Source organism: Chinchilla lanigera, unplaced genomic scaffold (assembly GCF_000276665.1).
Source record: "Chinchilla lanigera isolate Chin_1 unplaced genomic scaffold, ChiLan1.0 scaffold00014, whole genome shotgun sequence".
In the NCBI taxonomy this organism is placed as follows: Eukaryota; Metazoa; Chordata; class Mammalia; order Rodentia; family Chinchillidae; genus Chinchilla; species Chinchilla lanigera.
The window spans coordinates 26,619,697-26,632,790 of NW_004955415.1; the positions used below are offsets into that span (position 1 = coordinate 26,619,697).

At 53.9% G+C, this 13,094-nt stretch overlaps 1 protein-coding gene across 1 annotated transcript in view; it reads right to left on the reverse strand.

The window, feature by feature from the left end:
- Rrbp1 (ribosome binding protein 1) overlaps nt 1–13,094 on the reverse strand; it is a 33,041-nt gene that overhangs the window by 17,990 nt on the left and 1,957 nt on the right. The window contains exon 2 of the mRNA XM_013512263.1: nt 12,629–13,094. This exon is cut by the window's right edge and continues 18 nt beyond it. Within this exon, the coding sequence (XP_013367717.1) occupies nt 12,629–13,094 (466 nt within the window). The remainder of the gene's footprint in view (nt 1–12,628) is intronic.

Below are 13,094 nucleotides of genomic sequence, written 5' to 3' on the forward strand. Positions count from 1 at the left end.
AGGAGTGGGGAAGGTTTCCATAGCAACCCTGAATTCTCTGACTTGTCACAATATTTTCACTTACGAGTCACAATATTTTCATTACAAGTTGAAGCACTTAGCGTGATACCTTAATAACGGAAATGTGGGATGTGGGCGATCTGGTTGCTACGAGTACCTTTATTTTATAACTTCTTATCCTGGTGAGGCTCGGAGATTAAAACAGCCACTACAACAGTAAAGGCCCAAGTGCTCTGGATGCCAGGAAGTGGGCCCTCACGGAAGGGGGTGCCCTTCTTTCTTCTCACTAGCCTGTGTACATGGGCAATGTGCGGTCACTGTAACTGTCAGGTGTTGCACCTTGGAGAAGATTCTGAGGGCTGCCAGGTCAAAATAAAACAAAATATCTGGGAGCTCGGGGAACCCTCTACTGACCCAACTATGGTTCTGGGCTCCCTGCACCCACAGCACCCCACTCCAGATGTGTGTCCACTGCCCCCTAACAAGCCCCATCCCACCCCAGATGTGTGTCCACTGCCTGCCCATGCTGTCTGCTGTCCGCACAGGGAGTCACAGCTGGGCAAGATGTTTCCTCTCCTGACCGGAAGAGTCCAGGCAGTGAGCACTGCAGAGCAGCTCGTCAGACTCAAGGACAAGAAAAATGTTTACACCAGGACTCAAAGACTTGGCTTGGAGAAAAAGGAATGCAAAACATCTGTCATCACATTACACACTGAACACATCTTGAAACGATATTTTGGGTACCCTGGGTTAAATGCGTCACTTAAAATTCACTCCATTTGTGTCCTGCTGGTCTGTACTAGCGTATCCAGTATGGAGTTACCCATGGGGCTCAGTGTGCAGGTTCACACCATTTCTGCTGCGTGACTGTTCTACTACCTTTAGCCCTGGGGACCCTAAAATGGCCCCTGCCAAATCCTGGCCGTCCAAGCAGAAGCCCCAGCTGACCCAGCTCTCCTGAGCTCTCTACTGGACAATGCCTTAGGCCCAGGCCCACTGCACCACTGGGAGGGAAACGTCTCGTTGGTGACCCTGAGGCAGCCTTCCACTCACACACATCACTTCCGCCCTGGGGGCCCATGCTATGCACCCCCTACTGCACTTCCTGTCCAGTGCTCCTGAGGGTGACCTGCAGGAGTGGTATGGCATTCTAGGGCACCATTGTGAAAACTACCGAGTGTAATTTGATTAAATGTTGCTAGACGTTTGAACCCAAAATATCAACACTAGTAGGTGAGAGTGGTGGTGCATGCTTACAATCCCTACACGCCCACAGGTTAAAGCTAAGGCCAAGCCAGCATGAACAACTTTTAAATTTTGTTCTTGTCTCAAAATTTAAAATAAAGGAAGTGTAAAGGCCCTGGGTTCAATCCCAAATAGTGAAATAGAACACTTGTAACAAGTGACACAATCCAAAGCTATGCAGAGCAAACTTTAACACTCTCCTCTGCCCATGGGAACTTCTGTGGCCTTCACCATGCTCAGACAAGCTCTTCTACCCAACCTCCAGGGGGCTGCAACTTCATAAAACATTTCTCATTAAATTTTTTAGGTAAGAACTGCACCATCTCTCTTCTCCCCAAATCAGGGGCAGTAAAACAGAAAGACAAAAGCACAGTGCTGTAGCTGGCCGTGGTGGTGCACACCTGTAATCCCAGCCCTCAGGAGGCCGAGGAAGGAGGACTGTTTTGAGTTTCACACCAGCCTGGGCTACAAAGTGAGCTCAAGGCCAGCCTTCACTACACAGGGAGATCTTGTCTCAAAAAGATTAAAACAAAAAAACACAAAAACACAAAAGCACAATGCTTAGAAGCAGGAAGCAGAGAGCCTGGGCCCCTGGGAGGGCCGGTCACACAGGACTCCAGCAGGAGCCTGCCACGCACCCACAGCCTGCTGACGTCTCCAGCAAATACCTGAGGACTCCAGTAATTCCTGGTCTGGTGAACTTCAAAGCACTGAGCTCAATCTGCCAAAGACGTAACATACAATCTGTTAACCACAGACTTCAGAGAGACTCCAGGCAGGAGCTCAACCAGCTCCCTTGGCTGCACTCCAGGGGTAAGGAGAGGGACGACACACCACACACAGGATAGACACAGGGACCAGGACACGACACACAGGAGGGGGCCTGGAGAGCAGAGTCTCACTGCGAGGGCATCACCAAGACCCCCACTTGGGGGCAGAGAATAGGACCAACACTAACAAGGGCCCAGCCCCAGCCTCCAGTGAGGACCCGCAAGAGCCCTGGGCCAGTACCCTTGAGCTCCCGACTTACCCACGAGCTGGTCACGGGCCACCTCCTAACTTTCACCACAGTGAAAAAGAGACAAAGGCATAAAACCACAGCAGGGCTAAACAGGCACCCCAGCAGGCCAGGTCTGCTCTGCGGGTCACCTCTGTCTATGGTCAGAGCAAGGTTTCCCAAGACAGGTGGCCCGGGCTGGGACTTCAACCCTGCTGCTTCCTCCTCTTTGCCACTGGGCCCTGGTCTGGGAGGTGGAGTGATGACCACCCCGCCAACCCTGCCTGGCAGGTGAAACTGCAACAGTCCTCCACCAAGAAGAGTACAGGCTCAGATGTGCAATCACCCCAGGCTTCAAAACTGCACTGCCTCCCACAACCACACAGGCACTGAATTCACCACCTAGAATTAAACGTGTTATGAAGTCTCTCTCTCTCCTGTTGTCCACTGTGGGTGCTCTGGGTAGGTATCTTCGCTTGGCCTGCATAATCCCCATGTTTCCAAAAGCCAGGTCTCAGCCACAGAAGACGTAAGCATGAGGAGCCTCTGGAGGTCGGCAGCCCAGCATGTCAGCAGCTGCCAGCCTGGAGTGGAGTGTGCTAGACGTGCGGCCACTCCCGCATCAACAAGAAGGGTACCAGCGGTTCCGTGTCACCTCCTGAGCCTGTTGGCAGCTAACAGCTACCAAGAGGCCAGCTGAAACGTTACAGCTCAACTCCAGCCCTCACTTGGAGTGCCCGGTGAATGCCCCAAGCAGGCAGGTCCAGCTGGTCTCCAAACACAAGGCGTGCACCTACTGTGGGCTGGTGATTTAAATGCCAGGCCTCAAGAGGAAAGCTGGAGCGAGGCTGCGGCTGAAGGCAGCGCACAGGGCGGTCTTGCAGCACATCGCCTTGTAGGGAGCCTGGGAGGATAACTACACAGCAGGGCCAGAGAAGGACTTCAGGCAGGGGTGTCTAAGCCAAGCACTGCCTGAGGAGGAGGCAGCAGGGGGCCTTAAGAAGGGTAGCAGCCCTGGACAGGCAGGGGGCCGGGGGCCCAGCTCACCAAGCTCCCACAGGGCGCACAGCATGGCAGGAAGGGCAAGCTTCCTGACCCCAGGGACACAAAGGGCAAGGAGGCTGGGAGGGGGCAAGGCTGGCAGTATAGGAAAGTGTCTTCAGGATGCATGGAGCGACAAAGGTGGAGGTGGGCAGCCAGGGAAGAGCCACGCCCAGGGTCCAGGCCCCAGGGCGTTCAGGAAGCCACACTGGTAGGAGGAAGAGGCCCAGGGGTCATCCCAGGGACCCTGGTGAAAGACCTGACTAGGGGCCTGCTCTTGGGGGCTGGGGGAGAACCCAATGGCCAAAGCACTCATCTTCTTGGGCACTGTCGAGATCCCTCCCGAAGGCTTCTCCTGGATGTGCCCATGAAGGCCCAACAGGGGCTGCCCTCCCTACCCTGAGCATGGCACCCCCGTTGGAAGGACATAAGACCCCAACCTCGAGGGGATCCCAGGCCCTGCCCCAATCAGGTCTGCTGAGGAAGGTGCAGGCCAAGCATTGCAAGGGGCTCTCCATGCCTCCTCAGAGCCCAGCACAGCAGCCATCCACAGCTAGGACCAGAGATCCTGACTGGGAGCAAGTCTCCTTTCCCGCTGACTGCACTCTTGTTTCCTAGGGAATGAGGCGTTCAGGCCAACGGCACTGATGGGCGCTCCCTCTCTGCAGGCCCGTGGACTGTGACCCTGAAGCTTGGGACACTTGCAGGACCCACACAGGAAGAATGTGCCACCAAATGCATCAGGAAAAGAACCCGGTTCCTTCCACCTCACCCACGGCGTGACCTGCAGGGGAGGCAGGCCTGGCTGGGGCACGCTGCCCTCTGAGGGATGCAGGCTGAGGAGCAGCAGCTACCCCTGACCCCGGCTGTCGGGACCTTCAAGTGCAGAGAGCTAAGAACAATGTCAAAAACAGCCTATCTGGAGCCATACTGCGGCCATTTCCTTTGGGTGGAGGAAACTCGAATCCGTTACCAAATTAGTAACATGCACGTTCAGCGGCATCTAATGGAATTCAGAAATACCCTACAGACTGAACAACTTTGTTTTCCTCTTTAGATTTCTGTTCCTTCCTCTAGAGTTAAAAACACTTTTATGCCGGGCGTGGAAAAGGTGGTACCTCAAAACCTGGTGCCTGTACTCCCAACACCCTAGAGCCTGAGGCGGAGGACGGCTGTGAATGTGAGGACAGCTGTGAATGTGAGGACAGCCTGGGCTACACAGGGAGTTCAAGGCCAGTGTGCATTACATACAAGATTCTGCCTCAAAAAAAAATTTTTTTTATCTGAGAAGAAAAATCTCTCACAACCCAGTATTTTTAAGGAGCAGCAATCCTTCCTTGGGCTGCCTCAGCACACAAGGCTGGAGCAAGGAGGTGCTTTCAGTGGCCACCAGGATTCCAGCTCACGCCTGTGGAGGACAGGGAGTTTATGACCCTGGCTCTCCCACTGCAGCTGCCCCAGCACTGCCAGGCCTTAAGATGACTGGACAGAGCTTCCAGAAGAATGTCCTCCAGCAGCTTTTCACACTGATACTTGGCTCTCTTCCCTAGGGGCTGCTTTTATTCTCCTTTAGAAGAGGAAGAAAAGGCTGGAGCTTGAAGAACATACCCAGAAAGTGAATAAAGGCTCCTAAATCCTCCAGCTTTCTTCAGAGCTGCAGACCCTGAGAAACTGGGTTAAGGCCAAAAGAAAAACCATGAAGACATCGTGAAGACTTCGTCTCTGCACATACTGTGGTGTCCAAGAAGGGCCAGGGGCAGGGCCAAGGCCGGGTGCTGCCACCTGCTGACTGTGGGACCAGGCAAAGTGTGAGCTCTGAGAATATACATCCATCTCAAAGGATCACCTGGGGATCCATACAGGGAAGAAGCCACCAGCACACACCTCAGAGACCTGAGCCGACATGGCAGCAGGCCAGATCAGAGTGAAGCCAGCACTCAACTGCGCCATGCCACACGCTGGGGAGAGGCTTCCCGGTCAGCTTCCTCCCTGCACTCTGACCTCTGCCCTCTCAGCACAGAGAACATGACCCTGCTGACCCCAGAGTAAAGCAGGCTTACGTGACAGCCTGGGAAAAGGGTTTCCCCGGGCCACCCATGCCACAGCTTAAGGGAAAGCCCCAGACCCGTGCACCCCTTTTCTCGTAAGGCAGGAAGGCCAGGTCCTGGGTGGGCTCCACAGCTAAGGGACTCAGCCTTGGCCTCCCACACAGCAACACGGGGCGAGCCACGCTGCAGATGGAAGCCCCGGCTGCTGAGCTCCAGCTAACCATCCAGGGCACAGGCCATGCTGTGGATCCAGCCTCGACGCAAGGTCAACAGGCAGCACACAGCCAAGGTGCCGGGAAACATTACAGGCAGCCCAGGCCTGATCAGGAGGGGAGCTCACATAATTACAAGGCCAGAGACGAATCCAAGAAAAAACAGAAATTTTTTTAAAAAATCGCCACCATCACGTATGCTTTCCATGGAGAAACCCAGCTGCCCTAACAGACCCGCACAGGGAGCTGGGCCCTCTGCTGATTCAAGGTGGTACCTCAAAACCTGGGGCTTCTAGCTCTGTGAATTTCTGCTTGAGGACTCTGCTAATTCCTTCCTCTCCAAGCATTTAACAAAACAAACCCAATCCTTGTGTTTTATAGGCCAGTGTCTTCTCCTCACTTCACACTGGGGTCTACAATGTCCCCCCGGACTTAGAACCATTCTGCAACACACAGCAGAAGCACATGAGCAGTGATTAACTCAGAATACTGTCTCAGGGCCACGCGTCGTAAATCGTGAGCGGTTCTCAGAGAGCAATGGAACACTGTCTGCCTAAATTAAAAACGAACCCACTTTTGACTCAGCAATTACATTTCTAGGAATTTGCTTTATAGAGGCACTCACACGGCACTACCTGTACATCACCACAGTGCTAATTCCAACAGCCAAAAAAGCCTGCATGCTACTTAAGTGTCATTTAGGTAAATCATGATACATTCACGCTGTGGGATGTCATGCTGCAGGATGTCACGCAGCTGAAGGTGCAGCTTAGGAAGGCGATGTGGGGCGATGTCACCGTACCCTGCTGGCAGGGAGCAGCTTCTAAGCTGTTTGTGCCATGGCACGCATGTGACACACAGGCCCTCTGCTGGGCCCTGGGGTGCAGGTGACAACTGGGACAGAGTGGGAACAAAGACTTAATTTCACCTTCCAGGCTCCTGGATTACCAAATTGTGCTCACTGGAAACCCATATTTATGTAACAATAAATCTTAAAAAGCAAGGATTAAGAAGCAGGTGTTCTCTGTCAAATGCAGCCATGCACAAGTGGCAAAAATCTGTTGCGTGGCCTATTCTGCTCTTGTAGGAAGGCCAGAGCACAAGCCAGGCAGAGGTCCAGTGTGGGCCCAAGGAATCTGCCCTGCGCCCGCCTCCTACTTTTGGGTCCCCTGGGGGCACCAGCCAGGTGTGAGGCAAGACTGGCGAAGTCACCTCTAGTCCTGGTGCCGTGTGTGCACGGGGATGACTTGTAGCATCCACCTGAGACACGGAGGACAGCAGGTAGCCAGGACCACGCAGGGAGGACTGCGTGATGCCACCTGCACAGGCCACCTGCAAGTCACCCAGTGGCTACCTCCCTCCAAATGGCTGCTGTTGAGAGCAGTGCTGTCAACTCTGGGCACAGACTTCTCCCTATGCCCTGTCCAGAGGGCCGTCACTGGCCTGCACCAACAGTTCAGCACCCAGGTATGCCTGCAGTGACTGAGGAATTCTGTCTTTAGTTCACTCAAGTTTTTTTGATGGGGTGGGAGGAGGACAGGTTCTCGCTATATAGTTTAGGCCAGTCCTGAACTCACTACTGGCCAGGCTGGCCTTGAACTCCCAGGGCTCCTCCTGAGTGCTGGGATTACTGACGAGCACCACCACGCCCAGCTCTTCATTTTGCTAGATTTAAATGGTGACTTCAGTGGCTCATTCAGCAATGGCTCTCACAGTGGACAGAGCAGCCCTAAATCCTTGCTTGCTGCTGGCCACTGCCAAAAACTCAAGGCTGCAAAGCCACCCTCGCCCAAGTCCAAGTCGCTGGACTTGTAGACAGGGCTCCCTCCCCACCTGGCTCACACTGGCCGGCTGGCAGGCAGCAACACACTGCCCAAGCCTTTCCCCTGCCCCTCAGCCCCTCTATCAGGCCACCTCACCCTGCTGCACCCGATACTGCTGGATCCCAGCTCAACCAGCCCACCAGGCGTCCTCACCACAACTCCCCTGGACTGGGCCATGGGTCCCCAGGGCATGGCAGGCTTGGGAGGGAGGTGGTCTCAACCGAGGGAGGCGGCAGCCAAGGACAGGCCAGCAAGGATGGCCACAGCCTTGCCAATCAGAGGCAGAACACGGCTGCCAATGTAAGTGTTTTTGTGTCAGGAAGGGCCAACGAGCTGCAGCACGCTGCTAACCCAGGCTTCCCTGGCTCTTCTCAGAGCGCACCCTGAGCAGGATCAGTCATCTACAGTCATCTGTCCCAACCTACCTGGTATTTCCTTGGAGTTTCCCCTACATTTGCGTATTCGTACTGAGACATCCAAGCTGCTGTGCGGACAAAGGCACACACATCCGGAGCCACTCTAGGGCCTCTGTCCTGATTGACCCAGGACCTTCACACTGAGCTACAGCCCCCGCCCTTTTTATTTTGAGACAAGATCTTGCTAAATCACTAAACTGCCTAGGCTAAGCGTCACCTTGCAATCCTGCCTCAGCCTCCCTGAGTTCTCAGACCACAGGTGGGCGCCACCACACCAGCTCTTCCCAGCCCATCTTGCTCCTCGCATCTGGCAGTCCCTGGGGACTAGGTCCTCTCCTATGCTCTTAGTAGGAAGACAGCAGTAACCAGAAGTGAAGGGACATCCCTGGAGCCCATCAACCAGAAAGAGCAGAAAACACATCTGCACCAAGGGAAAAGCAGACCATGACAAGCCCATGAGGCAAATCCAAGTGGGGCCCCTGGCCAAGGACAGCCGGGCGCCAAGGAGAGCAGGCATCTGTGCATCTACACCAACACACTGCACTGGCCCTCATGATGGCCGGAGGAAAGCACATGTGCCATGAAGAAGAACTCACAAACCTACTCTCCTCTGCCCCGGTTTGACAGTGGACACAAAGGCCCTGACCACGGCCCCAAAGGACCACATGCTTCACCTCCATCACCACCCAGGCTGGCCTGGACCCCTCACAGCCTGTCATTCCATGAACATCAAATCACCACCCCAGTGAGCCCACTGCAGGAGCTGTGGGGATTCCTGCCGGGCAGTGGCATGGGGCTCCCCTGTGGTGGCAGCAGGAGCTGAGTTCTGGGCATGGAGAAAAGGACTTCCAATGCCGCCTCTTGTGGAGCCCTCCGCCTGGCTCTTTAGGGACACCTCAGAGTTCCACCCGTACCCTCTGTCATTCGAAGTCAGATGAACACACGTGCTGCCAGCTGGGCCTCCATCTGACCATGTTTGCTGCTGGCCAGCGGCTTCTTTCCGTGTTCACACAAGGCCACGGGCTGCCTGACCTGCACGGCCTGAGCACCACGCAGGCCTCTCCACGGCAGCAGCTCCCCGGCACGAGGCCAGCATGCACCCTGCCAGTCCTGGGGGCCCCTCCCAGCCCGCGCCGCTATCGCCCTTGCCCTCTCAGGTCTGTGCTCTGCGGCTCTTGCCCTGCTGCTGAGCTCCGGGAGCAGCGCCTTGCCAACCTCCCTGCCAGGTGCTTCCTGGATCTCTTTCAAGTCTGGGAGTGCACGAGTGCCCGGAGTTTTTAGAATGAAGGGAGAATTTAATGTTAACACATCAAGCCCCAATTCTACGCAGCTGAAATGATTTGAGAAGGCCATTAAATAAGAAGCGTGTGAAGAGGAAAATGGCCGATCACCACGGCCGCGGCTCCTAACGCCTGGGGGCCCTGCGAACTCAGAGGCCTTCCAACGGGCGCCTCCGACTCCAGGGGGCGCTGTCACAGCCACATGGGCCAGCGCCTTCTTTAGGGTTGTTTTTTGACTTTTGAAGGATAAAAAATTACCACAATGCAGAAAACAGAAAAATAAGAGAACAACTGGACTTCTCACTGGAGAACAGCTCATTTCTATCCACGGTTTCCATCCATGGGTTCAAGCTACTGCAGACTGGAAATACAGTACCGTTTAAAAACTGCATTTCCCCGCACACACACAGACTCACTGTCAGCACTCCCCAAACACCACAGCACTCGCACTTCATGCTCAGTGATGTAAATAATCCAGAGATGACGCGAAGCATGCAGGACTGCACAGTCTATGTGCAATATAGAGGTGTTTTATCACAGGAATTGAACGTCCAGATTTTGCATGCCGTAGGGTCTTGAAGTCAGTCCCTAGAGACCCTATGGGAAGACCTTATATCCTAAAGTTAGTTTTTATATCCTCATCATGTATCTAACATCTTTGTCTCCCACGTTAGCGTGCTGTCTGAAGAATCTGGTACCCTTGTTTCAACTAAACTTCACACTGTGAGGTCTCTGTGTGTTCCCTGTGGAACCTCACTGCTAGGTGGGCCCAAGCCTGGGTGGGCAGAAAGCACTGAGGTCTCTACCCCTGGTGGCCTGAGGGACATCAGAGGCACCAAGCACAGACCTGCTCCACGCAGTCTGCCGCTTGTCCAGAGCAGAGCAAACCCATCAGCCCTTCGTGGCTCCTGATACAGTCTGCTAAATGCAGAACGGTCACATGATTCAGCACACCACCACTTTTCTGACAACAGCCATGGTTTTTGCTTAGAGTAATCACTTAAATAAAGCTTATTTTAATGGAGTAATGTAAAATTCCAAGCTTTTTTGCTGGTCATAGGAAGGCTCCTAGGCACAGGCCCACCCCTGGCCCAGGAGAGCCATCTTTATCTTACTAGGATCCCCCGGGCATGCACCCACACACCCAAGCCTGAGGCCTGCACAAGGGAAGGGAGGGAAACCTCTAGTCTTCCAGGAGTCAGGGTAAGGCCTGCATCCACCAACCTTGGGAAAACAGAATGGCAAATACAGTGCAAGTTCAGGAAAGTGGAAAACAAAATAAGGTACGGGAAAGTCATTTCCTTGTGCTGCCAGACTCATTCTAGAGTGGAGAAACCTGCCCACCTGGCATCACAGTGCCTCACGTCTTCCTTCAGCTTCTCCTGGCTGCGGCCCTGATGCTTCCACCCGGGCGATCCCCGTGTGTCCATGGTGACTTCCTCTCACCGCACCGAGAGCACCTTCCACTACCGGGGCCCACCCAAACCAACTTCTTTCACAGGTGCCTCATTTCACCCAGATGTGCACACACACTGTGCAGTGCTGAGTGCTTGGGGGGGGCCTTGGGCAGGGCCTAGGTGGGGTTTGCCCAGTACCAACACCCCGCCCCAAACCATCCGCTCAGCTCCTGTCCGTCCCTCTGCACTGGGGTGCCCCCTTCCTCCGTCTCCACTTCCAGGGTGACACAGTGGATCAGCTCTCCATGTAGGGTCACAATAGCTGGGACTGAGTTCACACAGTAGGCAGGACCGGCCAGCCTTCCAAAAGCCACTTTTAAAAAGCCACTCGATAATCTTACCTGTCTTCAATACCTTTTTGTTACTGTTTTGTTTTTTAAGACAAGGTCTCACTATGTAGTGCAGGCTGGCCTTGAACTCAGTGATCTTCCTGACTCAGCCTCTCAAGAGCTGGGATTACAGGTGTGTGTGCCACCGTGCCCAGCACTCTACTTTCAATGCTTTTCACCTATTTCAATACTCTTACCTATTTTCCTCTCCAACAGGACTAATTTTAGGATAGTTTTGTCACTTGGCACGGATAATCCTACGGCCAATTTGGCTGGAGTAACTTTAAACCAGTAAGTTAACTTGGGAACAGCTACCACTTATCTGTAACATTTATCTTCCCCGATCAGCAGTTACTTTGTGGTTCAATATTCTTTTCTCTCACCTCCATCAGGCTCTTGCACGGGCTCAGATCGGTGAACACACAGGTCTCAGTCCTTACAAGGTTCTCCGTTACTTACAAGTTCAGACACTGTCCGCTCCCCTTCCAACACAAGCATCATGATTGTTTCACATCTCATATCAAATGTCTAAAGCCACCCAGTGTGACAGGGACCCTAGGATGCTAGAGGCTACGGAGCTCATCTAAGAGAACCAGACCCAGCTTCACCCCTATATATAGGGCTGGGGACAGGAGGGGGCATCAGGCTCAAATGAAGGGCTCAGAGAAGGTGTGCCCATCCCTCCACCCCACCCCCGCTTTGGGAAGAAGGCGAGGCCCAGGGCCCAAGAGGCTGATCTGAGTGCGAAGTGGACAGGTGGGCTTTGTCCCTGACATCCCTCAGGACCTACTCCAGTCTCATGGGACAGGGCTTCTCAAAAACTGGGCCAGAAGACTGAGAAAGTTAAGAGAGTGAAACACGAACACCCATCCAAAAACACAGGGCTACATGCTCTCCGGCTCAGGCTCAGGTGATGCCTGAAGATCCCTTTTGTTAGGACAAAGACAATTAATCTCCCAATCAGCTAATGGCTACTCAAAGGGTTTTGGGGAGGGGAGAGGAGCAGGGGGAGGGGGAGGGTCAAAGGATCTTGGGGAAGGAGAGGGGAAGGGAGAGGGGGAGGGGAGGTAAAGGAAAAGAAGACGAAAGAAGAAAAGGAGGTGCAATCAAGTGAAAAGACTGAAACACAAAGTCCCTGTCCAATTCTAGGTACTATGAAGACAGGCAAACCCATGCTCCATGACACAGTATCTGTCTTTAAGATCTAATGCTCTAAGGCCCTCTGTCCAATGCACCGGGTATAGGCCAAGGGAAAGAGCCAATGCAGAAGGATACACTGCTCCTCGGAAGCTTCGACCAGCACCAGGTAACGCTGAAGGCCTCAAGGGCAGGGATGTGGCCCCATTGGGAAGGCTGGCCTTCTCCTCCCCTCCTACCACCACACTGCAGGCCTCTCCCAGAGACATGGCCAACCAGCTTCAGTCACAGGACTGGCCTGGCAGGTGGGCACTCTCTGTGGCTCTGCTGTCATCCTGAGAGAATTCTGCCTGGGCCCCAGAACAAGCACAAGTGGGCCAGACCAGACTTTACCCCAGTTAAGCCACAGCCTGCAATGGAGTCTCCTGGCCCAGACAGACCCAACTGGCCAACTTCTGACTAGTCTGCAGGAGCAGGAACTGAAGTAAATGTCTGCTGCTACAAGCCATGGGATTTGGGGATGTCTGGTACACAGCTTTGCTATGACCACAGCTGACTAATACAAGCAGCACCGTGAAGAATACCCACAAAGCACACACAGACAGCTTTCCCTCCAGGTTCACAAAAAGAGCAGAGTACTCACCAGACTCACCCTTTTTCTTGGAACCAGACTTCTTCTTTGCAGGAGCCTCCTGCTTGGGTGCTTCCTGGCTCTGAATTGCAGTTGCACTCTTACCCTGGACAGGAGCTATCTCAGGCTTCTTACTCTGATTGACAGCTGCATCTGCCTTTTTGCCCTGGTTGGGGCTCCCCTCTGCTTTTTTGCCCTGGTTAGGAGCTCCTTCCCCCTTTTTACCCTGGTTCTGGGCACCCTCTCCTTTCTTGTTCTGGCTTGGAGCTCCCTCCGTCTTCTTGCCCTGGTTTGGGGTACCCTCTATTTTTTTGCTCTGGTTTTGGGCACCATCTCCCTTCCTGGCCTGGTTCTGGTTCCCCTCCCCTTTCTTAGGCTGGTTCTGGTTCTCCTCTCCCTTTTTACCCTGGTTCTGGTTCCCCTCCCCCTTCTTTCCCTGGTTCTGGTTCCCCTCTCCCTTCTTTCCCTGGTTCTGGTT